The sequence below is a fragment of the Danio rerio genome, chromosome 25, assembly GCF_052040795.2.
Source record: "Danio rerio strain M-AB ecotype USA chromosome 25, GRCz13ab, whole genome shotgun sequence".
NCBI lineage: Eukaryota > Metazoa > Chordata > Actinopteri > Cypriniformes > Danionidae > Danio > Danio rerio.
The window spans coordinates 12,001,291-12,027,498 of NC_141045.1; the positions used below are offsets into that span (position 1 = coordinate 12,001,291).

The 26,208-nt window shown below is 40.9% G+C and overlaps 2 protein-coding genes across 2 annotated transcripts in view; one reads left to right on the top strand and one right to left on the bottom strand.

The window, feature by feature from the left end:
• Window positions 1-26,208, top strand: part of LOC141380994 (major histocompatibility complex class I-related protein 1-like) — a 50,537-nt gene that overhangs the window by 21,692 nt on the left and 2,637 nt on the right. The gene's annotated exons all lie outside the window — the stretch shown is intronic.
• On the bottom strand, window positions 243-25,032 carry LOC108181672 (major histocompatibility complex class I-related protein 1). Its single transcript, XM_087311895.1, has 8 exons — window positions 24,140-25,032; window positions 22,592-22,612; window positions 13,455-13,706; window positions 8,257-8,535; window positions 7,893-8,174; window positions 7,700-7,819; window positions 929-996; window positions 243-765 (listed from the first exon to the last, which is right to left on the bottom strand). The coding sequence occupies exons 1-8, from the start codon at window positions 24,204-24,206 to the stop codon at window positions 559-561; spliced, it is 1,296 nt and encodes a 431-aa protein (XP_087168021.1). The 5' UTR covers window positions 24,207-25,032; the 3' UTR covers window positions 243-558.

A 26,208-nucleotide genomic window follows, 5' to 3' on the forward strand; every position in this document is an offset into this window, starting at 1 on the left:
GTGCATTGTCTTTACTGAATAAAGCAGTTTTATCTTCACTAAAATATATGGATGACTTTAGAATATTACAGAACTCTGTCATGTTCTTCTGTAAATTGAAATAAATGTGATTTATTCAAATGAACTTTGCCAACAAGAGTCACATCAAATATTTAAAGGGGTGTAGGGTGTGTTGGGGAACCGACAGTTTAATGCCAAAAATGACCAGATTCTGACAGATGAAGAAGAGCCGGAGTCAGAGATTCACTCAAAGAAAGTTTACTGAGGATAGCTGCATTTTCATCAAGCAGAAGCCAGCTTCAACACTCGCACAGAGTTCATAAGCTGCTCTACTTGCAATCTCAAAACAATACATATACTGTAGGTGTTTTAAGCTGATTGGTTAGAACCAATAGACAGATAGACTTAGAAAATTTCCATGCGTGTGTGTGCATACAGTTCTGAACAATATCTCTAATGATTACTTCTCCATCAAGCAAGCAAAAATCTGACAGTCACAAGGCTATTCAGAGCTGTAAATATGATCCACAAATGAATAGAACATACACAAAGTACAATCTATTTCCTACTCAAGGCTGTTTCTTGTACTCTCAGCCATGTTATCAAAACTGACTCAAAACTGGTACAATCAGTGCATGCAAAGGAATTTACTTTAAAAGAACACAAAAAAATGGCAAATAACTCGGGAACCAGTTGTTTCCAATTCATCAAGAGTTTAGTTCCACTCAAGAGGTCTCGCTTACCTCGGATCAGGCTTTGTAGATCCTGAGGAAACAAATCATTTGGCACACAAAAACAGCAATGTCACACCTATCATTCCAGTTTTACTCTAAAAAAGAATGACACTGAGGTCAAATAATCTAGCCCCTCAAACATTCAATTTGATTAATAATCATAAAGACATAAATAAGGATATGTGTTACTCCACCCTGGAGTGATCCATCAGATCCACATCTTCAGGTGCATTCATATGTGTAGTTTGGTGGTTATTTGGTTCTGACAAAAAAATAAAAAAATAATAAGTTGCACATTAAGTCTATATGAACAAATGATGTATTTTCAATATGTTTATCTATTTTGTATATGTAAATTATGGTGACTGAGAGGGCTTTACGTGCTGCAATTTAAAAAAAGTACATGCAAATAAAATAAACAATGGGTTGCAAATTGGTCACAACACAAACAACTGAAGAAACGCACAGCCAAAGATCGTTTCTTTATTTGCTGGAGTTTTTTGTAATTGCATGTGCTTTCTTAAATTATAGCGTGTTAAGCTGTCTCGGCCACTGAAGTAAATTACATTTTTTTTTAACATCCAAATCAGTGCTGTGCGGTGAGCTAATGTAACGGGGAGACTGACACGGAGGGATCCATTTGCAGTATTTATTAAGTCACACTTATCATCAAACAATACGCACGGCTGTGCGAACATACAACATACACATCAATGAGAGGAGGTTGCAGATGACAGACAGAGTGATTACCAGGCATGGGTCTGAGGCAGGCAGCGAGAATCAGAGTCCGTGTAACAGGCTTTGGTCGTGGGCAGGCAGAAGACAGAGCAGAGTCAGGAAACGGGCTGAAGTAGTAAACGGGAGATCAGGCAGGATAGAACGCTCAGAAATGCTGGCCGGGGCTAAACAAGACTTCGCACTGAGAAGTGAGTGTGAGCTGCTTATATATGGTACGTGGGTCATTAGCGGAATGGAGAACAGGTGTGCTGGAATCAGAGTGAAGGGATGACGTAATGTTAGAAGTCCGGAGATGGTGGCCTCTGCTGGCCAGCGAGGGGAATGACTGGGATCGAGTCGGTGACAGAGCCCCCCCCCCAACGAACGGCTCCTGAAGTGAGGCGAGTCTCGACGCCGGGGTCTTCCACAGGGGCGAGGGGCCGGCATATCCGGATGTTGTAAGTGGAACTCTTCCAGTAGTGTTGAGTCAAGAAGGTCCTTGCGGTTGATCCAAGATCTCTCCTCCGGGCCGTACCCCTCCCAATCGATGAGATATTGGAGTTGTCCGCCCCGGCGTCTGGATCTCAGGATTTCGTGGATCTGGTATGCCTCCTCACCATCGATCATGAGAGGCGGGGGACCCTGTTCACTGGCTGCCACCTCCCTATCCGCCTAGGCTGGACCAACAGCAGGCTTGAGCAAGGAGACATGGAAAGTAGGAGAAATACGGTAATGATTAGGGAGTGTCAGTCGGAACGAAACAGGAGATATTTGCTTGTCAATTTGGAAAGGACCCACGTACCTGGGGCTGAGTTTCTTGCAGGGTAGTCTGAGGTGTAAGTCACGGGTAGAGAGCCATACCCATTGTCCAGGGGAATACGTGGGACCAGGACGTCGGTGTCGATCGGCTTGTTCCTTGAAACGCCGTACGGCGTGAGAGAGATGGGTGTGAGCTGCGTTCCATACTTCCTCGCAGCTTTTAAACCAAGTGTCTACAGCGGGGAGTTCAGTGGTTTCGCCGGACAAGGGGAAGAGAGGAGGTTGGAAGCCTAGTACGCATTGAAATGGAGTCAGACCTGTTGATGCCTTTCTCAGAGAATTGAGCGTACTCTGCCCACATAAGAAATTTAGCCCATTCAGTCTGGTTAGAATGACAGTAGGTGCGGAGGAATCTGCCGATCTCCTGGTTAAGGCGCTCCGTTTGACCATTGGATTGGGGATGGTAGCCGGATGTTAGGCTAACGTTTACTTGAAGGTTCTTAAAGAATGCGGACCAGAGTCGAGAGGTGAACTGGGATCCTCGATCCGACACGATGTCTTCAGGGAGACCATAATATCGGAACACACATTCGCAGAGCAGTTCGGCCGTTTCCATGGCTGTAGGCAGTTTGGCTATGGGGATGAGGCGACAGGATTTAGAAAATCGGTCTACCACAGTGAGGATGGTGGTTTTTCCCTGAGATACAGATAGATCGGTGACGAAATCTATGGCAATGTGTGACCAGGGACGATGTGGCACCTCCAGGGGTTGGAGCAGTCCAGCTGGACGGTGACGGGAGTGTTTGGACATCTGACAGGGTGAGCATTTGTTAATGAAATTGATGACGTCCTTGTTTATGGATGGCCACCAATAGCGGGATTGGATTAACTGCACTGTGGCAGTGCTGCCTGGATGACCGGAGCTGGGGTGGTCATGTACCTCGGTAATGAGTCTCTCACGAAGTGACGGGGGAACAAAGATCTTGTTTTCCGGACAGGACTGTGGCGTGGAGCTGTGTTCGGAAGCCTGAAGAATTTCATGCTCGATGTCCCACTGAATGGGAGCGACAATCAGGGGATTTTTGAGAATGGGCTCATCACTGTTCTCTGAGGTTTCATCGTCTGAGAGGCGGGAGAGAGCGTCTGCCTTAATGTTCTTCGAGCCAGGGATGTATGTGACTTGAAAGTCGAAGCGTGTGAAGAACAGAGCCCATCTTGCCTGTCTAGGGTTCAGACGTTTACAGGATCGGATATATTCCAGGTTTTTATGGTCAGTGATGACGGTGAACGGATGTTTGGCGCCTTCAAGCCAGTGTCTCCACTCCTCTAACGCAGCTTTCATAGCGAGGAGTTCTCGATTTCCCACGTCATAGTTCCTCTCTGCGGAGTTGAGTTTGCGAGAGTAGAAAGCACAGGGATGGAGCTTCTTCGTAGATAGGGATCTCTGGGACAGAATGGCTCCAATGCCAGTGTTGGATGCGTCGATTTCAACAATGAAAGGTTGCTCGGGATCAGGATGACGCAGAATGGGTGCACTGGAGAAGCGGGTTTTGAGCTGAGTGAATGCTCGAGTAGCGTCTGGGTTCCACTTGAGGCGAGCATTATTTGCCTTCACCATGGCGGTAAGTGGAGCAGCAACTGAGCTAAAGTTTCTTATGAAGCGTCGATAGAAATTGGCAAAGCCCAGGAATCGTTGCAGTTGTCAGATAGTTTCTGGTTGTGGCCATTGCGTTACTGAATCGACCTTCTTTTGATCCATGGCCACGCCTTCGGGGCTGATGATGTAACCCAGGAATGATATGCACGTTTGATGGAACTCACACTTGGAAATTTTGGCGTATAACTGGTTTTGGATGAGGCGTTTGAGCACTGCCCTGACGTGCTGAATGTGCTCTGATAAGGAGTTGGAGTAGACCAGGATGTCGTCAATGTATACTATGACCCATTGGTTGAGCATGTCTCGAAATATCTCATTTACAAAAGCCTGGAACACGGAAGGACTGTTTGCTAGGTCGAAGGGCATAACGAGGTACTCGTAGTGGCCGTTGATTGTAGAGAACCCGGTTTTCCACTCGTCTCCCTGTCGGATGCGGATGAGGTTATATGCACTGTGGAGGTCCAATTTGGTGAAATACTGAGCTGAGCGGAGTTGTTCAAGGGCTGCTGGAACCAATGGTAAGGGGTAGCGGTATTTGACGGTGATCTCATTCAAGCCTCAGTAATCAATGCAGGGGCGTAAGCTGCCATCCTTCTTCACGAAGAAGAATCCAGCTGAAGCAGGTGATGTGGATGGTCTGATAAAGCCCTTTTCTAGCTCCTCGGAGATGTAAGTCTTCATAGCTTCAGTCTCAGGCTGAGAGAGAGAGAAAATGCGACCACGAGGGGGCGTGGTGCCTGGTAGTAGTTCGATGGCACAGTCATTTTCACGATGAGGAGGGAGCTTGGTAGCTTTTTGCTTATTAAATGCCTCGGTTAAGTCATGATAAGCTGGGGAATTTGACAAAGTTCAGGGTCTTCGGTGCTGGTGATCGTGTTGATCTGGACTGGGGAAACAGAATGCAGACACTGGGTAAAGCACTGATCGCTCCATTTAACGATCTCACCAGTTCTCCAGGAAACTTGAGGGTCGTGTAGTTGTAACCATGGCAACTCGAGGATTACAGAGTGTCGAGGGAGTCGATGGCCAGAAGGGAAATCTCCTCTTCATGGAGAGAGCCTGTTAGAAGAGAGATTGGTTGAGTCTGGAATTCTATGTGTCCCTCTCCTAGCGGGCGCCCGTCTACAGCAGTGATGGCTAGGGAAGAATCACAGGAGGTTAGAGGAATGGAGTGAGTGATAGCAAACGTGTAGTCGATAAAGTTGCCAGCGGCTCCTGAATCGATCATGGCCATGGTCTCAATCTCATCTCCATTGTGTTTCAACATGACAGGTATACTCATAATGTCATTAGTGATCGTGAACATAGTGGTTGCACTCACCGAGAGGGTTTTAGGGAGAGGCTTGTTGGGACATAAAACCTTGGTATGACCTGGAAGTCCGCAATAGATGCACAGGTGATTTCTCCTCCTTCGTTCTCGTTCCTCTGGGTTCAGGCGGGTTCTGCCCAATTGCATGGGTTCAGCAGAGGTTTCAGGGGATACAGGACTGGAAGCAATTGAGCACAGTGGGTTACGAGTGCGGAGGAGAGCGTCTAACCTTATGGATAGTTCAATCAGTTGGTCCAGTGTTTTTCCCTCGTCATGACATCCCATTTCTTTTTGCAGTTCTGGTTTCAGAGCCTTTCTGTAGAGCGTAGTAAGTGGATCATCAGCCCATCCTGTTTGCGCTGCCAGAGTGCGGAACTGCAGTGCGAACTCAGCTGTGGAGCGATCTCCCTGTTGGATACACAATAGCTCCTCGCCAGCATTACGACCACCCTCAGGGTGATCGAACACAGTGCAAAAACGTTTGAGAAAGTCATTAAACGAGGGAAATATCGGGGTGCTGTCTGGCCAAACTGCAGTAGCCCAGTCTAACGCTTTTCCGGTGAGTAGTGAGCACACAAAAGCAATTTTCCCATTTTCGTCCTTAAACAGATGGGGCTGTTGGGCGATAAACAGTTTACATTGCAACAGAAAGCCTTTACATTTTGCTGGGTTACCTGCGAATTTGTCAGGGAATGCCAATCGAGCTCCGGAGACCATCGGGGGTTGTGCCACAACAGGCGGACTCAGAGAGTAGTTGGCGGTGAGTTGCGCTGTGGGAGCAGCTTGCAGGTTTTGTAGTGATTTCACCAGTTCGTCTGTCAACTGAGTTAAGTGCGTTAGTTGCTGTTGATGAGTGGTCAATACCTGAGCTTGAGCTGTGACTTCGTGAGACAAAACCTGGATGGCTGCGGGATCCATGTTGGGCGAAGTCTTCTGTAACGGGGAGACTGACACGGAGGGATCCATTTGCAGTATTTATTAAGTCACACTTATCATCAAACAATACGCACGGCTGTGCGAACATACAACATACACATCAATGAGAGGAGGTTGCAGATGACAGACACAGAGTGATTACCAGGCATGGGTCTGAGGCAGGCAGCGAGAATCAGAGTCCGTGTAACAGGCTTTAGTCAGGGGCAGGCAGCGAGAATCAGAGTCCGTGTAACAGGCTTTGGTCGTGGGCAGGCAGAAGACAGAGCAGAGTCAGGAAATGGGCTGAAGTAGTAAACGGGAGATCAGGCAGGATAGAACGCTCAGAAATGCTGGCCAGGGCTAAACAAGACTTCGCACTGAGAAGTGAGTGTGAGCTGCTTATATATGGTACGTGGGTCATTAGCGGAATGGAGAACAGGTGTGCTGGAATCAGAGTGAAGGGATGACGTAATGTTAGAAGTCCGGAGATGGTGGCCTCTGCTGGCCAGCGAGGGGAATGACTGGGATCGAGTCGGTGACAGCTAAACATTCTGATTTGTATATTTGAATCCATTCGATGCTAATTTATATCAGTGATGAGTTTATTTACGAAAGACTTTTAATAGCATCAGGATTTTTTTCGTCACACAATCAAGTAAATACCCACAAGACAAAGATGCCTGTATTAAAATACAAATGAAATCAAAACTAACCATATAATTTTGTTAGCTCATATTGCCAGTTTTGTGGTGACCAATTAATCTGTGCACAAAGTAAAAAAAAAATTTTTGCACTTGTAATTTAAAATAAAAATTTGAAAATACACGTCCTGTTTGTTTTAAGTTAAATTCTCAAATTATGCCTGTATTAGACGTAGCAAACATACTTAACCTCGATTCTCCAACAGTCAGTTTTGACAACAAACAGAAATGGTGATTAGGAGGTGTCTGTTAGGTTGTAATAATTCTTCCAAAACACTTAAAAAAAAAATCTTTCTGAATGAAATGTCCACTTTGCTACATCCAATCAGCTCGCAATAAAAAAAGCCAAGCCCACAGTTTTTTCATTTAATTTTCCATTTCTCTAAGGACTGCTTCACAATACGAAGAAAACAAAACCATTGCAGCTTCCGGTTCATGCAGTCTTTTAATTGAATTGGCAACATTGCAATTTACACAAGGAAAAATAGGTGCACTTGAACATTCTATCCTAATTAAAGCAACATCTAGTGACATCATGTCTTATTTTTGCTTAGTTTATATGTGTTGTGTTCATAGTTAAGTCAAACCATTCCAAGTAATTTGAGTAACAGAGACTCATCTTTGGTGTGCACTAGGGTTCACACTGTAGCATTGTGCAGTAAGTGAACCATGACTAAATGTATGATTTTCACTTTTAGTCTGAATCTAAAAAAAACAAGAGATCCAAACACACAAGTGTAAATACACACTTAGTATATTGGGTGTTTTCTGCAGATTCTCATATTCAATTCTGAAGATTATACAGCAATATTTTTTTCATGCTAAACACAATGTAATCGGTTAAAAATTCAAATAGATCATGTATTATCTGAAAGGAAAACATGTAAAAAAAAATAATTAGGCCTACCATTTTCTCTCTGTCTTGCTGTTTGGTATCTCTTCCAAATAAGCATTGCCAAACCAACAATTATAGCACATACCAACAGGACAGAAACAGCGATCCATATGGTGTTTCTGTGAGGTTCAGCTACAAGAAAAATTCAGAATAAGATCAGATGAAAATTTTATCTTATAATTTTGTTAATCTAAAACATAATTACCCAAATCAATGTGCCATTCTTTGTCCAGGTGTTTAAAAGAGCAGGTGTATTTGTGTTTTTCACTGTCCTCTGCTCTGATCTCCAGACTCTTTCTCATCTGGTACGTCCCGTCTCCATTGGGCAGCAGATCTCCTCCAGTGAACTCATGATCAGATACAGGCTGTCCATCTCTTAACAAGGTCAGGTTGATGTGACGAGGGTAAAATCCTGTCGCCAAACAGCTCACACGAAAACCTCCAAAGTCCAAGTTTGCTTTGTGAAATATTCTGACTTTTGGTTCCACTGTTAAGAATAAAAAGAGATCAGAAATATTTCATTATATATTGGGCTACGTGTCAATACTGTCTGTGAACATTCATTTTACCTTTTCTATTGACTTGATCCTTCCTTTTCTTAAGGTAAACCTTGAGTGTCTTATAGCAGAATGGTTGGATTAGATTTCTATAATAGTTTTTGACTCCTTCAATAATTTTTTCTTTTTGTTCCTGTGAGATGTTTAAGTTGATGTCGATGGTACATTTATTGTCAGCATATAGCACCGTAAATATGGTTAATCTTTCGAAAGCATCTTGTCCAATCATTTGTCCTGGTTCACCATCATCCTTTAGCTCACACATTGCCAGAATTTGAGAGACAAAAATACCTTAAACAGATAAAGAATGTGTATAAATTAGTGTTTATTAAACAAAAAACTGCATCTACAAATCTATTTTTTCCATAAAAAAATTCTGCTAATATTAAAGTTTTTAAAAAGTGTTTATATGTAATTATAAAGTTATAAGTAACCTTCTATGCTATAAGTTGATATAATCCATGTATGGGGATTTCGTTTAAGAAAGCCAATTGTCTGAAAGAGTATATAACGGGCCAATGACGCTTGCGTAAGCTTGCGCACCTGTGGCTTATTGCAATCAGCTCCGCATATAAGCACAGGGAAAGCAAGGAAACGCTATGCTTTTAAGCTAAAGAGATACTTACAGCTAAGGAACAATCATTATGGCGATGCTATATAGCATTTGGTTACTTTAGTAACCAGAGCGTTCCCCTTCGGATGGGGAACTTTAACGCTATAAGTGGATTTAATCCACGTATGGGGAAATGTCTGGAAAACACCATAATGATTGCACCTTACCTTCGCCTCCCGTTAGAGGATAGCCAGGCATAGCGTGAGCACTCCTGCATCAAAGAGAGGCGCGGTCTTCCAATGTGATCCCTGGCCCTTACTTATCCCACTTTAAAAGAAGTTTTACGGATTTTATATATTTATCAGGAGACGCAAGCATCTAGATAATTTCTAGGAAAAATACGACAGTACGTTGGGAAAGCGTGCAGTCCCAATAAAGAGGACGCTGCGGAGGCCACCTGTTACCCAATGGGGATATATGATGGCAAAATATATGGACTAGCCTTGAAAAGGGGGAGTACGCATATAACAAGATGGTTAGCGGAGAGGGAAGTCACAGGTCCGCCTGTGAGGGGGGACTGCACCATGGCTGAATAAGCATATGGGATCGCCTGATGGGGATCACTCATAGCGGGCACCTATACCCAAAACGCGGGCTGACCAGCGGGCAGACCTACAACGTAATGGGCCAGCAAGTGACTCCTCCGCTAAGTCAGTGCTGGGGGCTTCAGAGGATTCTGCAGGGCTCACCTGACGGGGAACTTTACTGACAGATGAAAAGGCGCACGTATCTCTGTGTTAGGGAGAATGGCGCAACAAGCGTGTTTCAACACCTTAACCAAGTTGTTTCCTCAATCACCAAGGGTTACCTAAAACCCTTGAGAAAACCGGCTCCACTCGCAGATTTTAAAACCTTGCAAATGTATTAGGTGTCGCCCAGCCCACAGCTCTACAGATGTCTGTTAGAGAGGAGCCGCATGCAAGCGCCCAAGAGGATGTGATGCTCCGAGTGGAGTGTGCACGCACTCCTGGGGGACACGGCTCACCCTGGCTCTGATAACCGAGAGAGATGGCATCCACTATCCAGTGGGCCAACCTCTGTTTCGATATGGCACTTCCCTGCTGCGGTCCAGATAAATTTGCAAAGTGCAAACTGGACAAAGTAAAGAAAGGGCTGGGTCTGCCTCCCCCGGGGGCAGCGCTTGCAGGCTCACTACCTGGTCTTTAAACGGTGTGTAGAAACCTCGGGCACATATCCCGGGCGGGGTCTCAGGAAAATGTGAGAGTAAGCTGGGCCAAATTACAGGCACGAGTCACTGACTGAAAAATACGACCAGCAGAACTGTCTTCAGGGACAAAAATCTTAAAAATACTGAGTCGAGGTTTGATGGGATCAGACACAGGCTCATGAGAACGAGGGTGAGATCCCAAGAGGGCATGAGAGGGGAGCGGGGTGGATTAATTCGCCTAGCGCCTCTGAGGAACTGGATGATGAGGTTATGCCTTCCCACGGTGCTGCCAGCCACTGCGTCATGAGAGCAGAGATGGCAGCCACGTAACCCTGAGTCTGGAGGGGGACAGCCTCAGGGTGGAGTCTCCATTCTCCGGGAGGTAAAGGCTGCCATGAGAGCGCATCGGCTGCACAGTTGAGCTTGTCTGGAATGTGAATGGCGCGCATCGATTCCAGCCGCGGATGACTCCAGAGGACCAGACGGCGGGTCAGCTGAGACATGCGGCGAGAGCGAATACCCCCCATGCGGTTGATATACCCCACCATCGCCACTCCAGCACCGGAAAAAAACGGTGGAGAGCGAGGAACACTGCCAACAGCTCCAGGCGATTGATATGCCAATGCAACTGGGTTCCTTTTCACAAGCCCGCAGCACACAGCCCCCCAGTCCGTACTGGAAGCATCTATTGAAACAAAATGACTGGACCCCCGTCCTAGAGGCACTCCGGCCTGTTTGAACGAGGGGTCGTTTCATGGGCTGAGGGCGTGGCGACACAGCACAGTAACAAAGACTTGGTGTGTGCCTGTAAACCAATCCCAAGGCAAACGCACCGAAGGATGCGCTTCTGCGTAAGCATTCTGAACGGCAGCTTGTGCAGACAGCGGTTCAAAACGCGCAGATCTAGGATTGGCCGTAACCCACCGCTCTTTTTGGGCACTATGAAGTATGGGCTGTAAAACCCACTCTCCATCTCGGCTGGAGAAACCGGCTTGATTGCATCCTTCGCCAGGAGAACAGCAATCTCTTCTCGCAAGACAGGGGCATACAGGGGGCTGACCCTGGTGAAATACACACCCGTGAACTTGGGGGGCCGTTTCACGAACTGAATCGCATAGCCGAGTCTGATTGTGCGTATGAGCTACTGCGAAGGGCTGGCCCGCGCTAACCAGGCAGGCAGAGCTCTCGCTGATAGACTCATCGCTACAATCGCTGACGTACCAGCAGTGGGACAGCGCGGAGAGGGTGTGCTGATCTGGGAAGCGCGAGGGTCCCGCAAGAGCTGGAGATGAGAGATTTGCTCTCTATCCACACCCAAACTCCGGAATGGAGGCTCGAGGGGTGGGAGAAAAGAGACCGTCCTCCCAGTGCTTGTGAGCCACTGGCGAAATACACAGAACCTGCGAGCTAGAAAGCATAGCGTCCCAGACTGGCAGATTTCGGGCTGTCACATCCGGAGAAGTGGAAAAGTGCTGTTTCATTGATGTTTTCATGGCAGTTGGAAATGGGGCCCGCCCCTCCAGCGGGTAAAGAGCAAATTCCCTCTTTTCTGGACGACCTGTCTCAGGTACGCTTCGCGGTCCATTACCAGACTTAACAGCGCACTGGGCAGGGGATGCTGCCTGCTTTCGAGGTGCTCGACACACCCGCTTCGCCGGAGGCGCGTGCGGGGGCGGGGCAGCTCTTGTAGTCATGCGCCTTCTGCGAGGAGCAGCAGATATAGATGGCTCGGCGGGTGGAGTGGGCTTACAGTCCCGCAGATAGATGATATTACCCATCGCATCAGACTGCTCTCTCACCACCTTGAACACCTGGGTGAATTCACAGATGGTGTTGCCGAACAGGCCAGCTTGAGATATGGGGGAGTCAAGTAAGCAGACTTTGTCGACTTCGCGCATATCAGCCAAGTTAAGTCAGAGGTGGCGCTCCTGGACCACTAATGTGGACATCGTCCTCCCCAACGCACACGCAGCGGACTTAGTGGTCCAAAGAGCAGAGTCGGTTGTGGTGCGAAGCTCATGTAACAAGCCTGGGTTGGATCCACCCTCGTGCAGCTCGGCCAGCACCTGCGCTTGGTAGCGCTGGTAGGTGGTCATAGTGTGCAAGGCGGAAGCAGCCTGGCCTGCAGCCTTGTAAGCTCTGGCTCCGAGGAAGGCAGATAACCTACAGGCTTTGGACGGGAGACGAGGTAGACCCTGCCAAGAAGAGGCACCACGCGGACAAAGATTGACCGCAATCACTCGCTCGACCTGAGGAATCGCCACTTACCCTCTGGCTGCTCCACCGGATAGAGTGGTGAGGGCGGAGGAACACGCAGCACGGGCAGAGAAAGGTGCCCACCAAGACTGCGTGAGCCTACTAAGCACCTCCGGGAGGAAGGGAACGAGAGGCTTCAAAGGCTTAGCCCTCTGGTCCTCTATGTAGCACCCATCTAGTCGGTCCAGCCACCGAGTTAGGGGATAAACCATCTCCAACCCCAGGGCCGAAGCAGCCCAGGAAAGCACGGCTAACATGTTCGTTTCAGGATCCGTCTTGACAGTGCTCACCTGCCCGGAGGGGGCGAGCGGGTCTGTATCATCATCGGACAATGAAAGCCCACCTACCGATGCCGCGGTGGATGTCTGGTCCCCGGTGTCATCGAACGTAAGGGCTACCATCTGGTTAGACGGATCGCTTCCTCCGCTCGAAGCTTGGATGGAGCACTTGGAGGAGCGGAAGGACCGCGAGCCCGGAGGCGACGGATAATCTCCCACTGGAACCCTCAGATCTGCCTGAGTGCCCGCTGCAGAGCAGGGGACAGCTGGGGTGGTTCGCCCTCTTGCAAGGGCTAGCCGCAATCCTTACTGCGCAACAGTCATGACATCGCAATGACGACATGATCTGCCAAAATCATGTCATGATCAGGAAACCACCGCATCCAGAAACGCACAGTCAGAGCACCATCCTGAAAAGCACATGCTGCTAGACTGTGTTGCTCTTTTTGTGAAATTTGCAACTTTATACGCACCGCTCTGGAGGACCAGACCCAAAGAACGCCAGGCAAGGGAGAAACTCAGCTCCACCGTCTGTCGCTGTGTGTACACACTCTGGACCGGGAGACTGCTCTCGTTCGCTCGAAATCGCTGGATATCAGCAGGAGGAACCCTCATCGACTCGCTTAGAAGGCTGTAACAGTCTCTGAAGCGAAAAGTATAGTGTTTCCTTGCTTTCCCTGTGCTTATATGCGGAGTTGATTGCAATAAGCCACAGGTTCGCAAACTTACGCTGCCAACTCATTTGGCATTTCATTGGCCCATTATATACTCTTTCAGACGATTGGCTTTCTAAAACGAAATCCCCATACGTGGATTAAATCGACTTATAGCATTGAAGTTCCCCACCAGAAGGGGAATGCCTGTTTGACTAACTATAGTCTTAAACAATACTTACCATCAGTTTTAGTAAAGGTGTTTTGTGCATTTAAAAAACTAAACTCTGATTTTATAAACCCTTTAATATTTTCGAGATCGTCTGGATCAAACACATCATCTTCAGCTGTTGTGTTTCCTCTTGCTAAGAAACTATCTGTAACACCATTATAGTACAGAACTCTGATATCATCCAGCATAACTACACCACTTAATTCAGGAAATGGCGTTTTTCCTTTAATGTACGTTGCAAACATCCTTATGGAGTGAGAGCCTGTAGAAAAAATAATAGGAAATTTAAAACAAAATCATGATTCAGAAATTATGTGAAAAATATGAATAAATTTGTTAAATAAAACACAAAACCTTAAATGAAGTGTGTGTGATGTTATTGACAATTCAAATGTATAATTTCTCTGGATTTGAACATTCTTTGAAACATATGGTGTTGTGTAACTACACAAGTCAGCAGAATACACTCACTGGCCACTTTATTAGACACCTGTCCAACTGCTTGTTAATGCAAATCACATGGCAGATGGCAGCAACTCAATGCATTTAGGCTTGTAGACATGGTGAAGATGATCTGCTGCAGTTTAAACAGAGCATCAGAATGAAGAAAAAAAAGTGATTTAAGTGACTTGAACGTGCCATGGTTATTGATGCCAGACAGGCTGGTCTGAGTGTTTCAGAAACTGCTGATCTACTGGGATTTTTACACACAACCATCTCTAGGGTTTACAGAGAATGGTCTGAAAAAGAGAAAATATCCAGTGAGCGGATCTTCAGTGGGCGCAGATGCCTTGTTAATGCCAGAGGTCAGAGGAGAATGGCCAGACTGGTTCCAGCTGATAGAGAAGCAACAGTTACTCAAATAATCCCTTAATACTACCTAGTATGCAGAAGAGCATCTCTGAACACACATGTCCAACCTTGAGGCAGATAGGCTACAGCAGCATAAGACTACACCTTATGCCACTCCTGTCAGCTAAAAACAGGAATTTGAGGCTACAACTGGCACAGGCTCACCAAAATTGGACAATAGAAGATTGGAAAAACGTTGCCTGGTCTGATGAGTCTCAATTTCTGCTGCCACACTTTGATGGTAGGGTCAGAATAATTTGGTGTCAACAACATGAAAGCATGGATCCATCCTGCCTTGTATCAACGGTTTAGACTGGTGGTGGTGTAATGGTGTGGGAGATATTTTCTTGGCACACTTTGGGCCCATTAATACCAATTGTATTAATATTTTTGCTGACCATGTCCATCCATTTATGACCACAGTGTACCCATCTTCTGATGGCTAATTCCAGCAAAATAACGCGCCATGTCATAAATCATGAATCATCTCAGACTGCTTTCTTGAACATGACAATGAGTTCACTGTACTCAAATGGCCTACACAGTCACCAAATCTTGATCCAATAAAGCACCTTTGGAATGTGGTGGAATGAGAGATCTAATATGCAGCAGCTGCGTGATGTTACCATGTCAATATGGACCAAAATCTCTGAGGAATATTTTTTATTCCTCATTAAGATACACTGTTAACCCTTACTGTAGATTATGCAGTAAATAACTGTAAAATAGCCAGTGTTTTGCTATAATAAAAGGAAACAGTATTTTACTGTAAAAGGAGCAGGATTTATATGAAATTTTGTAGTGCAAAGAATAAATTACAGTAATTTACTTTGTATCTATTACAGATAGTTACTGTAATAATAAATGGTAAATTACTGCTCAACCATTATTACCCCATGTACTCTGATACTTTATGTTGCTATATATATATATATATATATATATATATATATATATATATATATATATATATATATATATATATATATATATATATATTTTAGTTTTGGTATATGTATGGTCAGTATTGAGGAGAAAGTGAAACAATGCATTGATGATAAGCTAAATTTCTCTGCAGACATCTTTGTGTTTTTTTTGGTTCCTTTTATGTTTTTAACATTGAGTATCAGGAGTCAACCAATGTCAATGTCACAGAGCTAATTAAAAGGTAAAGATATCGACGAGATGCATTTAAAGGCAAAAATATTCACACAGAGCAACCAAATTATCACAATCATTTTTGTAACTTTGTTTACTTTTCTATAATTAATCTAATTTGCCTAGTTTAGCCTATAGTTAAGCTTTTAAATTGCACTTTAAGCTGAAAATTTGTATTTTGCTAAATAACTAGTAAAAATGTGTTATTTAAAAAATATCTTAAACAGCACGTACATACATTTTTGCAGAGACTCAATTAATTTGTCTGGAAAACTTCAAATGAAGTAGGTAAAATGAAGTGGCATTAACAGTATTGTATAAAGGCTTTCCTAAATAAATGTATTAATCAGGTTATTTTATTTATTTATTTATTTTTATTACTACAGGTTTGGAACAACATGTGGATCAGATTATTTATTATTATTATAATTTATTTATTTATTTATTTTTTGCTTTGGATGAAGTTTTTATATTTTTATTGTTTTATTCAATGATATGTGCATAATTGTGATAAATGTAGGCAGTTCCTTTGAAAATATGCTATGTACCAGGGATGTCAAACTCCTGAAGGGCCGCAGCCCAGCAGAATTTAGTTCCAGCCCTGCTTCAACACACTACCTTTAGATTTAGTTTGATCAGGTGTGTTTAATTAGTATAACTGCACTGTTACTCTGTAGATTGTGTAGTAAATAACTGTAAAAAACAATGATTTAGGCATCACCACACACTCCCACAGGCTGTCTGTCTTATTCTAAACACAAAGGTGTTAGAAAGAGTTTTCAGAAAATGCCGGCACTTTAAGGGAGCCAGGTGTTTGATTTGTTTACTGCCGAGTGTGCTCTATGCTATGTCCATCAATTCAGATGTAGAGTCTGATATGTTTTAGGCTTTAAATAAGAATCTACGATGAGTAAGTAAAATGTGTTCAAATGTTTTTGAGGGTTTCTAAAATAAGGCTGTGTTTTAAGTTATACTGTTGTTATCTTGAACTGTGTACTTGAAAGCTACATTGTTAGCTAGTTAGCCTATATCCTCATATAACTTCTTACATTACTTTTGTTTAAGTACAGTATATGTATTTATTGGATATTGCACACTGCCATAATGTACAGATGCTAACAGTTGTATGTATCTTTCTGGCAACTAAGCCAAAATTAAATTCCATCGTCTCTGTAAGGTAACATGTGCACATCATCACAGGGAATCACAAAAACATGATACACATAGCCATCCACACACAAAAGCTCCCCTGTCCGGTCCCAGGTTGTGAGTTTGTTGCTAAGTATTTTTCAGAGCTGTGTTTCCACCTATGAATTTATAATTGAAACAATAAAAAAGTTTGTTGTCATGAGATAATTATAATAGTAAAAGATTGGATCCTTTGGTTTTTCAGTGTTGCCAACTTTATTTTTGTTTTCTACAATTATTTTAAACTTTTTATTGAGATTTGACACAGTTTTTAATTATTTAAAACTTTAAAATTTAAAATATTTATTTTGTGTTTTTTGCTGTTCAGTTTTTTTTTTTTTTTTTTTGCATGGTCAGCATTGAGGAGAGAGTAACACATTTCACTGCAGCACTTTGTGTGTGTGTGTGTGTTTATTGGATATGTGATTGTGATAAATGTTGGCAGTTGCTTTAAAAGTATTGCTAATACCAGGGGTTCTCAATCCTGTTCCTGGAGATCTACCTTCCTGCAGATTTCAGTTGCTGTCCATATCAAACACACCTAAACCAATTAATTAGGACCTGAACACCACGTGATAATTACAGGCAGGTGTGTTTAGGTGCGTTCGACATGAAGCTCAGCTGCAGCCGGTGATCAACGAGATTAGTCGAGCGCAGGCGGGGGCGGAGTTGAAAACGGAGCCGTCAAGACGGACAGCTGGACACTTCGGGACTCAAAGTTGCTGCAGTCATGATGACCGATCACATGGCGTCATCATATTTTTTTGTTATTTTTATTTATAACAATAAAACATTTACAAATAAAACAGAATACAGGCTCTTCAAACTGTAGTTCCTTTTTAAACAATAAGAGAGAATTATGAATAAAATATATAACAAATGCATGAGAGAAATAAGAGGAAATGAGAGGTTAATATAAACATAAAAACGAACAGGTCTATTAAATACAAAGCAATAAGCATAAATTCTAGGATTTAAACATCAGTCTTTAGGCTGATACTTCTTGTTTGAATCTGCTAAAAAAGGGTTTACATATGTACATTTATAGATATAAAAATTTCCCATGTAAAAAGCAAAACAAGGTGTTTGATTAGGTCTTAATAAATGACATTATTTTGGATGATGAATGAATTTTCAAAAAAGCATTTTAATCCAAAAAGATTTTGTTGAAAAGAACAAAAGGTAAAATAAGTGAGCTATGTAGAAGTTTCCCAGAAAGAGCAGGTAGCCTATAAACTGCTAGACAGAAAATAAAATATATATTTATATTATAATAATAAAGCCATTTTATAATTATTTAATAAAATAGTTCTTTACTTTAATTTGTTAAGAGAGCTTTAGGGGGGCAGGATCAATGAGGATGATTTTCTTATTTCAAGTCTGTAAGACTTATTTGAGTTCATATTTAGGTTACTAAAATATACACTAAAATACATCATTTAAATCGTTCATGGAGATGAATGCAGTAAATAGTCTGTATAAAAAAGTTAAAAAATAAACCTGTGCAAACAAGCTAACCTTTATTACCAGATTATTTAACAAAAGATGATACTGCAGTAAAATATTTGTAGTCTTTTAATAAGCAAGATGTGTACAGGATAGAGAGGGTGTAAAAAGTGAATTGTTTGTTTTGAAACTTTTGAATCGGAATTTGTCCAATTATAAACCCGAAATACACGTGTTTGTTGTCATGTGGTGAACTTGGCCAATCGTGTAATATCGGTGTCGTCATCAGAGCTCCTGCAGTCGCTCTTCAGAAGCTGCACGGTCTGAGTTTGCCGTCTGATCTCGGAGCGCTGTCGCGGTACTTTGATGCCACATGTGACAGTCACGTGGCGTCGGCGCAGCATCAATCCGAACAAGATTTCTAACCAGAATGCACCGCTTTAAGACAGATTTCGATCGATCTGCGCAGCGCTGCATGAAGTCGAACGCACCTTTTGATATAGGTAGCAACTGCAATCTGCAGGAACGTAGATCTCTAGGAACAGGATTGAGCACCCCTGCTATATACCATGGGGGTCAAACTCCAAGTTCCTGGAGAACTGCAGCGCAGCAGAGTTTAGAACCCACCCTGCTTCAACATTACCTGTAGAATTCTAACAAGCCTTAATTAGTTTGATCAGGTGTGTTTAATTAGAGTTACAGCTTAAAGTCCCGGTCACACTGCACTCTTCTCCCTATAGACTTCCATTCATATGCATGTGAGTACTGCAGACCTGGAATGATAGCTCACGAGACAAATTTAATAATTCGCAGCATTGAAAAGTTCAAGCTTGGAGAATGCTGAATGCGAAATCACATCATGTGATTGCTTGATACCAATCAAAGATCAGAACATGACCTCTCTGGCTTGCTTTTTCAATTTCTAATTATTTTGTTTAATTCCACTACTCGCTTTGTTTAATTCCACTTCGCAGTGCAGTATGACAGAATATTGCATGCTTAAACGTTAGTGTGACCGCAGCCTTACTGTGCAGACCTGTAATATGTAAGACAATATTTATATCTGTTGATTTCTTAATTTTGTTAAACATTTTCTGCTATTTATTTGTTTGGTGCCAAAACAATAAAATAAATTTGTCTGAAAAAATGTTATGCCTTCTATTTTTAAATAACAGCTAAGAATGCTGATTAATTTTAGTAACACTAAAATAACTATATATGACATACTATTAATGTGTATGCAGTATAATGCTGTGATTTGTAACACTACAATACAGTAATTAACTCTACACAGTTTCCAGTTAGTTACCACTGCTGCTCTATTACAGTAATTAACTGGCAACACTGTTGCCAGCTACTCACTGTATTGGTTCAGTTACAGTAAATAACTGGCAACACTGTTGCCAGCCACTCACTGTAATGGTTCAGTTACAGTAGAAAACTGGCAACACTGTTGCCAGCCACTCACTGTAATGGTTCAGTTACAGTTATTAACTGGCAACACTGTTGCCAGTTACTTACTGTAACCGAACTTTTACAGTCAGTAGCTGGCAACAGTGTTGCCAGTATTCTACTGCAAAAAACCCCAGTAAGGTCTAACAGTGTAGTTGTGAAGGCAAAAGGGGGTCCAACCCAGTACTAGTAAGCTGTACCTAATAAAGTGGTCAGTGAGTGTACATACCCGTGTTCCAATGGTTTTCAGATATTTTAATGCAAAAAGAAAATCTTACATATCGAGTTTTTAAATTAAAATCCTGTAGTTATTATGGTGACAGTAACTAAAAACGAATACAGGAGTCTATAATGCAATACATCACAACAGTCACAAGTCTATAATGTTTTACACTTTGGAAGAAACAAGATTGTATTTTATGAAGTGTTTTTTATGTTTATTATGTTATTATGTCTTTTTGTAAATAAAATCATGCTACAAAACATATGTCATAACGACAGCATTATTCAAAATTTATTTACAGTAAATTTCTGACCCATTGCACATGGGGTATGAATAATCAGGGGCTTGACTGTATTGATGATGTGTTGTGTGACTCCAAGGGGTCCAGACATCAAAAAATGTAAAGTAAAAGTGAATATTTGAAAGAGTAAATGTGACACATTGTATCAAAAATGAGTAAATGCAACAAATTTTGTATTTCTGTAATTACTTTTTTATTTTTCCCATGTTGACCTCTCACAAAGTCTGACCCTTTTTTCGAAGCAGTGGTTTGAAACTAGGAAATGTCATGATTAAATAAGCATATATAACCTTTCTGTTAACACTGTAGATCTGTGCTGGTGTTTTATAATGTACTTGTTTTATAATGTACTTTTGTGTATTTTTTATTTTTTTGACAACTGTGTAAAAACACATACATCAAGCAGGCAATACTTTAAGTAGGTAAATAGGCTGTTTAATCACTTCCTGTGCTCAAGATAACACTAAAAATCTTTTTAAATACGATTTCCATATGGTGCATTTACTGGAAGCATATTCTGTTCAGCTACTGACCAAACTGTTTCTTTTGTTTTTTTTGTTAATTACCATTCATTAAAGAAACCACAATCAAGTTTAGGTACTGTAAATATCTCTAAAACAGATTCCATTTGCAAAGTAATTTTAATAAAAATTTATAAATTGTTTTGAAGCCTTACCTTTTGTAGGTACAACTATGAGTAAAACATAAAAAGCTGAAGAATTTTAACCATGTTAAAGACAAATTGTTGTACTAAGTATTTCCATTCTGCAATCACTGAAAAATAATTAGCTTTAAAACACACTAGACTTGTGGGAAGTGAGAGGTATCTGAGCTTCCTTGCTTTTCATTTCTAGCGTCCAATGTTTTATAGAAAACAAACAGGTCTTGACTTGTTCTTACTAATAAGAAACCTTTCTCTACTATTTTATACAATGACCAACAGTGGCTGGTAGACCTGCAAACTTGACAGGGATAGTTCACCCAGAAAATGAAATATCTGTCATCATTTACTTAATCCATTCATTTATTTACCCTTTACTTCAGTTCAAAACCTATTTAGTTTTTTTCTTCTGTTGAACACAAAAGATATTTATAATCTTAATAATATTTATAAACATATAAAGAATGCTGGTAGCTGCATCCATTGTTAATGGATTGGTACACTTATGTATTTTAATAAATAATAAAGTAATAATAATAATAATAAAGTCTTATTAGTACCAAACAGGGGCATTTAAAAAGTAAAAATTATGGTGTACACGCCTCAGTTTTTTGTGTCAATGTTTTTGAAAAAAAAAAATCACTTGAAAAAAATGAATGTGTCGACACTTGAAAGAAAATTAATATTACACTGTAAAACCCAACACTCAACTTTACCAAATGAAATGAGCGTAGTTGAAGGTAACAAGTTAATGAAATACCTTATTACTTCAACTTAAATGAATTTAGTTCACAGTACTCATTAGGATTAGTTTATGAAGTGAAATGTTTTGTTGCAATCAATTTCATTGAATTGTTTAAGTTACCTTAAATTATTGGGTTTTACAGTGTACTAAAAATCTACTGATTATCAAAATATGGAATATGTTTCTCCTCTCGTCCAGCTTCTGGCTCGGACCAGAGAGGATATTTCATTGCTCTTGTGCATCAGTGAATATTCATTGGTTTATCAGTAAACGTTTCACATAAAGTTGTTTAGTATTTTAGACAAATTAGTGAACTATAGCAGTGGCCTGGGTCTTTAGTAAACCTCAAATGACCTTTAAGATGAATCAAAATTAAAAATGAGAAAAATACAAAAGCAACTATAAATCAAGGTGTTTTTTTCCTTGTTTAATTACCCTAAATTAAGTAATAATACAATAAAGAATATATGACTTTAATCTAAAAGCAAAACAACACATGAGGTAAGATTCTGAAGACATTTATAATTATATTAATGAATTCCTATTTAACATATAATATTTCACCAATAAAGGGCAGCACAGTGGTACAGTGGGTAGCACAATAGCCTCGCAGCAAAGAGGTCGCTGGTTCAAACCCCTAGCTGAGTCAGTTGGCATTTCTGTGTGGAGTTTGCATGTTCTCCCTGTGTTCGCGTGGGTTTCTTCCGGGTAATCTGGTTTCCCCTCACAGTCCAAACACATGTGCTATAGGTGAATTGAATAAGCTACTGTAAATTGTCAGTATTGTATGTGTGAATGAGAGTAAGTGGGTGTTTCCCAGTGAAGGGTTGCAGCTTGAAGGGCATCCGCTGCAAAAAACGTGCTGGATAAGTTGGTGGTTTATTCCGCTGTGGCGACCCCTGATTAATAAAGGGACTAAGCCGAAAAATGAATGAATGAATGAATTTCACCAATAGATTGTAAACTGTTTTGGTCCTCAGATTCGCTCTGTCAGGATGGTAATTTCTAATTTTTGGGGGGTTTAATAAAAAGAAGGTATTTTTTTGGGTTTACAGAATATTACTCTGCAGTCATTAAAGTTTTAATGAGACAAATTTACAAAGTAAAAGGAAAATACTTACCAGAAACAGGAGGAGAATAACCTTTAGATCAAAAATGAAAAGAAGAATAGAGAATAATTTAAGAATAGAGAATAACAATTTATATTGGATCATAAGTGAAGTTTCAGAAACTCATTTCAAGAGGAGCACGTGACATGATTGACTGCAACTGGTCTCTCATCTACAATCATTAGTTATCTCTTATCTCTTTTCCGAAGAAACCCCCCATCCACCCCTGCTTTTTTTCCCACTGGAGCTCTCAAGAACTATCTGATCTCGTAATCCCCTTACATGCTCAATCGACTGGGCGGGAGCCCTGGGCTCAATTATCTCAGAGCTCAGGGTTCTCTCCCGGGACAGCATGCCAAACCTGCTTATAGTGTCAAGCAATATCTAAGTGTGAACTCTTAAAATTACAATATGTGCAGGGGTAGGATGGGCAGACTTTTACATACACTTCTCTAACCTTTCATTCGCTGCAAACTAACAGTTGGAGGGGCGTGGCTAAACATGTTATACCCAAGCCATCAAACTGAAGTTGTCAGAGAAAAACTACTTTTCCAGAGCAGAAGCAAATGGTCAGATTTTGATTTAAGATAACCAAAACCAAAACCAATTTTTTATTTTTTATACTTTTAATATTAAGAAAATATGATAATTTATTTTGTGCACAAAATATAATAATAATAATATTAAAACAATAAAAACTGAGTCCAACAATATACTGTGTGCTGTGCTTATTCAAGCAAAGCCATTGGTTGAGTGCACTTGTTTGGGAAATGGGTCATATACATCTGATGTTTGCAAATTTATTGAATGTCTCTAAAGTAACAGCATTTTTTTATGCATTTGATTACAATAGCATTTGAATAAAGCCTTACAATCATACAATCAGCTGAAACATGCAAGTTTCAATTACCTAAAAATCACACTTTTACATTTTTAGTATCTATATTAGGATACTAAATTATATATTATTATATATAATCTATAAAGAAAATATGATAGATTATTAATTTTGTGCACAAAATAAAATAATAACAATGTTCACTTAACTTTATTGCTGATTTTAATACACATCTTAAAGGTTTGCATTTTAGCTGACACTTAGACAAATACCTTTTAGCTGGATTTATATGTGTGCCATTGTTTCTAATTCTATTGTTGTGTATATCTATAGCCTATGTAACAACTTAATCTTTTTGAGTTTATTTATTTGCTTAAAAAACATATGCGACTAGGGGAATTCCCCTACTAAATCCTAATAGCCTAGCCCTAGACCCTTCAGTGCTGTAGGAGCTTTTTTAAGGCCCTCTTCAAACAGTTATTTTTTCACAGTTTATGATGGCATAACAGTCAAAAACGGGATAATATAGTCCAGTATGGGGCAAAAAACAAAAAAACAAACAAACAGACATTCTAGACATTTGGCAGTGGGCAACGGTCGTCGAATTTAAATGTTCAAGTTAAAAAAGCTCCTCTGGACACCACCGACACCCACATTAGAAAACTTTCACTTTCGTTTACAATAACGTGCATTAAACAAAATAAATAATGTAAAGATCTTACCATACGACGCAAGTGGAAATACAAGCGAAAAAATGAGGACTAACGAGTCTGTAAATTTGCACTGCATGTTTTCAGTCTTAGCTTTAACTCGGTCAGAAATTGGAACAGGACTTGACTGACCGGGGCTTTGTCTTCCCCTGCCCACTCGAACTGATTGGTTCGTTTTTCATGTGTTGATATGCATGAGCTTCAGGATGAGAAGAAGTACCGATGTTCAATTTCTGTGTTATTTTACCATTAGAAAATGAGTTGTTCAGCAGTAATAGCCTTCAGTAAGTGTGTGCTCAGGCTTATCATTATCCTGCGTACTTACTCTTTTTTTTATGAGTCTAAATTAATAATTAGGAAGACAAAACTAATGTTAGCCTATATGTCCACGGTCTCCTGTAACGTTATTTGAACTTGATTTAGATGGGTGACTCTGACATGAATTTCGACATTTTATCGAGTTAGTCTACTGAATTTGCTGTTTCAAAAATATGATGAAATGGAATAAACCAAATGAAAACAAAGGCAAAAGCAATAAATACTAAACAGTATAACAAGCGTTGCAGCAGCCGAGTTTATTGTTTATTGTACAAATTGACAAGGATTGCCGTGCAGGGATATGCAAATTGCTGTATTTCTCTTGTTAATATAAACACACGATTTGTAAATATGGCATAGCTGTAAATGATGTGCATATTTTGGGTCCTGTTGATTGTCAATTAAAAATAAATATATTGTATGATAAAAAAAGTATGTGTTTTGTTATTTTACAAATTTCCCTCTATGAAGATAACAAATACCAACAAAACCCAGGCAACAACCCAGCTTAGTCTAATTGATATCTGAGATATTTTATGCAGTCCAATATTGTTATTAAATTATAAAAAAAGCAGCTTACATCACGCATTTTCAAAAAAAAAAAAAAAAAAATCGTATTGCTTGTTTTAAAATGTAAGTGCTTATTTTGTTACAGTGCAGATACGGGTGGTCAAATGACAAGCGTTGTTTATTTGATGTGCCATAGGCTGGTTGGCTGGTTTTAGAGGGGTTTTGGCAATTTTTAGGCTGGTTTCCGTAATTTCGTTCTGCGACAGATTGTGACCATCACGAGACGTTTGGATTAAATTCTGCGTCCATATGTTTTTTACTCTTTGGTCACACCTTGTCTCGTGTATTTGGCGCCATCTTGTGTGCAATTCATGAATTACAATGTATTTTTGTGCCCTTTATTTGTGCACAATTTGTGTGTATTTGTTATCAATTTTTTTGTTGTTGTAAACTGTTGTGCCTTTGGCGGCAGTTCTGCCAGCTGCAGTTAAACTCCAAAGAAGAAAAAGAAGGCAGTTCTGCTTTTATTTTCTGAATGACTTCAACATATGTTTATGTTTCCATACGTTGTACATTAATTCAACAAATAATGTTCACCATCTGAAAAAAGACAAACGTAAAAACAATTCTTTACATTTGTCAGTGTGTTGCATACAAAGGTACACCTAGACATGAAGAAACAACATATTATTAAATTATTTAAGAAAGTATTTTTCCTCCAGCTTAGTGCCTTTGTTCATCAGTGGTCTCCACAGTGGAATGAACCGCCAACTTATCCAGCATATGTTTTACACAGTGGATACCCTTTCATTTGCAACCCAGTACTGAGAAAGCACTTTATACTATTCACCAATAGCGCATGGCCTGTGGGGGAATATGGAGCACCCAGAAGAAACTCACGTGAACACAGGAAGAACATGAAACTCCACATATGCCTGACCCAGCTGGGGCTTGAACCAGTGAACTTCTTGCTGTAAGGCAATCGTGCTACCCACTAAGCCACTGCGCTGCTTGATCTTAAAGATTTAAGGTACACTGTAAAAAAATCCTAATTTTACAGAAAATATCTCTAATTTTTTACAGTACATTTTTGTCATTTCAAATTATATTCAAAACTTAGTAAAATGACAAACAATCGCTCTAAATTAACAGTTTGACTTTCATTTTAGAAACTTTATCATTAAAGACAAATTACTAACATTTGTGTTTTTTATACAGGGACAGTATTATTTATATAATATTTTTTCTGTTAT

Excerpts from the sequence above, each read along its gene's own strand:
- LOC108181672 (XM_087311895.1), bottom strand. The coding sequence starts at position 24,206 with ATGCAGTGCAAATTTACAGACTCGTTAGTCCTCATTTTTTCGCTTGTA. Across the intron at positions 13,707-22,591 it reads TTATTCTCCTCCTGTTTCTG|GCTCTCACTCCATAAGGATG; the intron begins GTAAGTATTTTC and ends TTTTTTCTACAG. Across the intron at positions 8,536-13,454 it reads CACCTTTACTAAAACTGATG|GTATTTTTGTCTCTCAAATT; the intron begins GTAAGTATTGTT and ends TATCTGTTTAAG.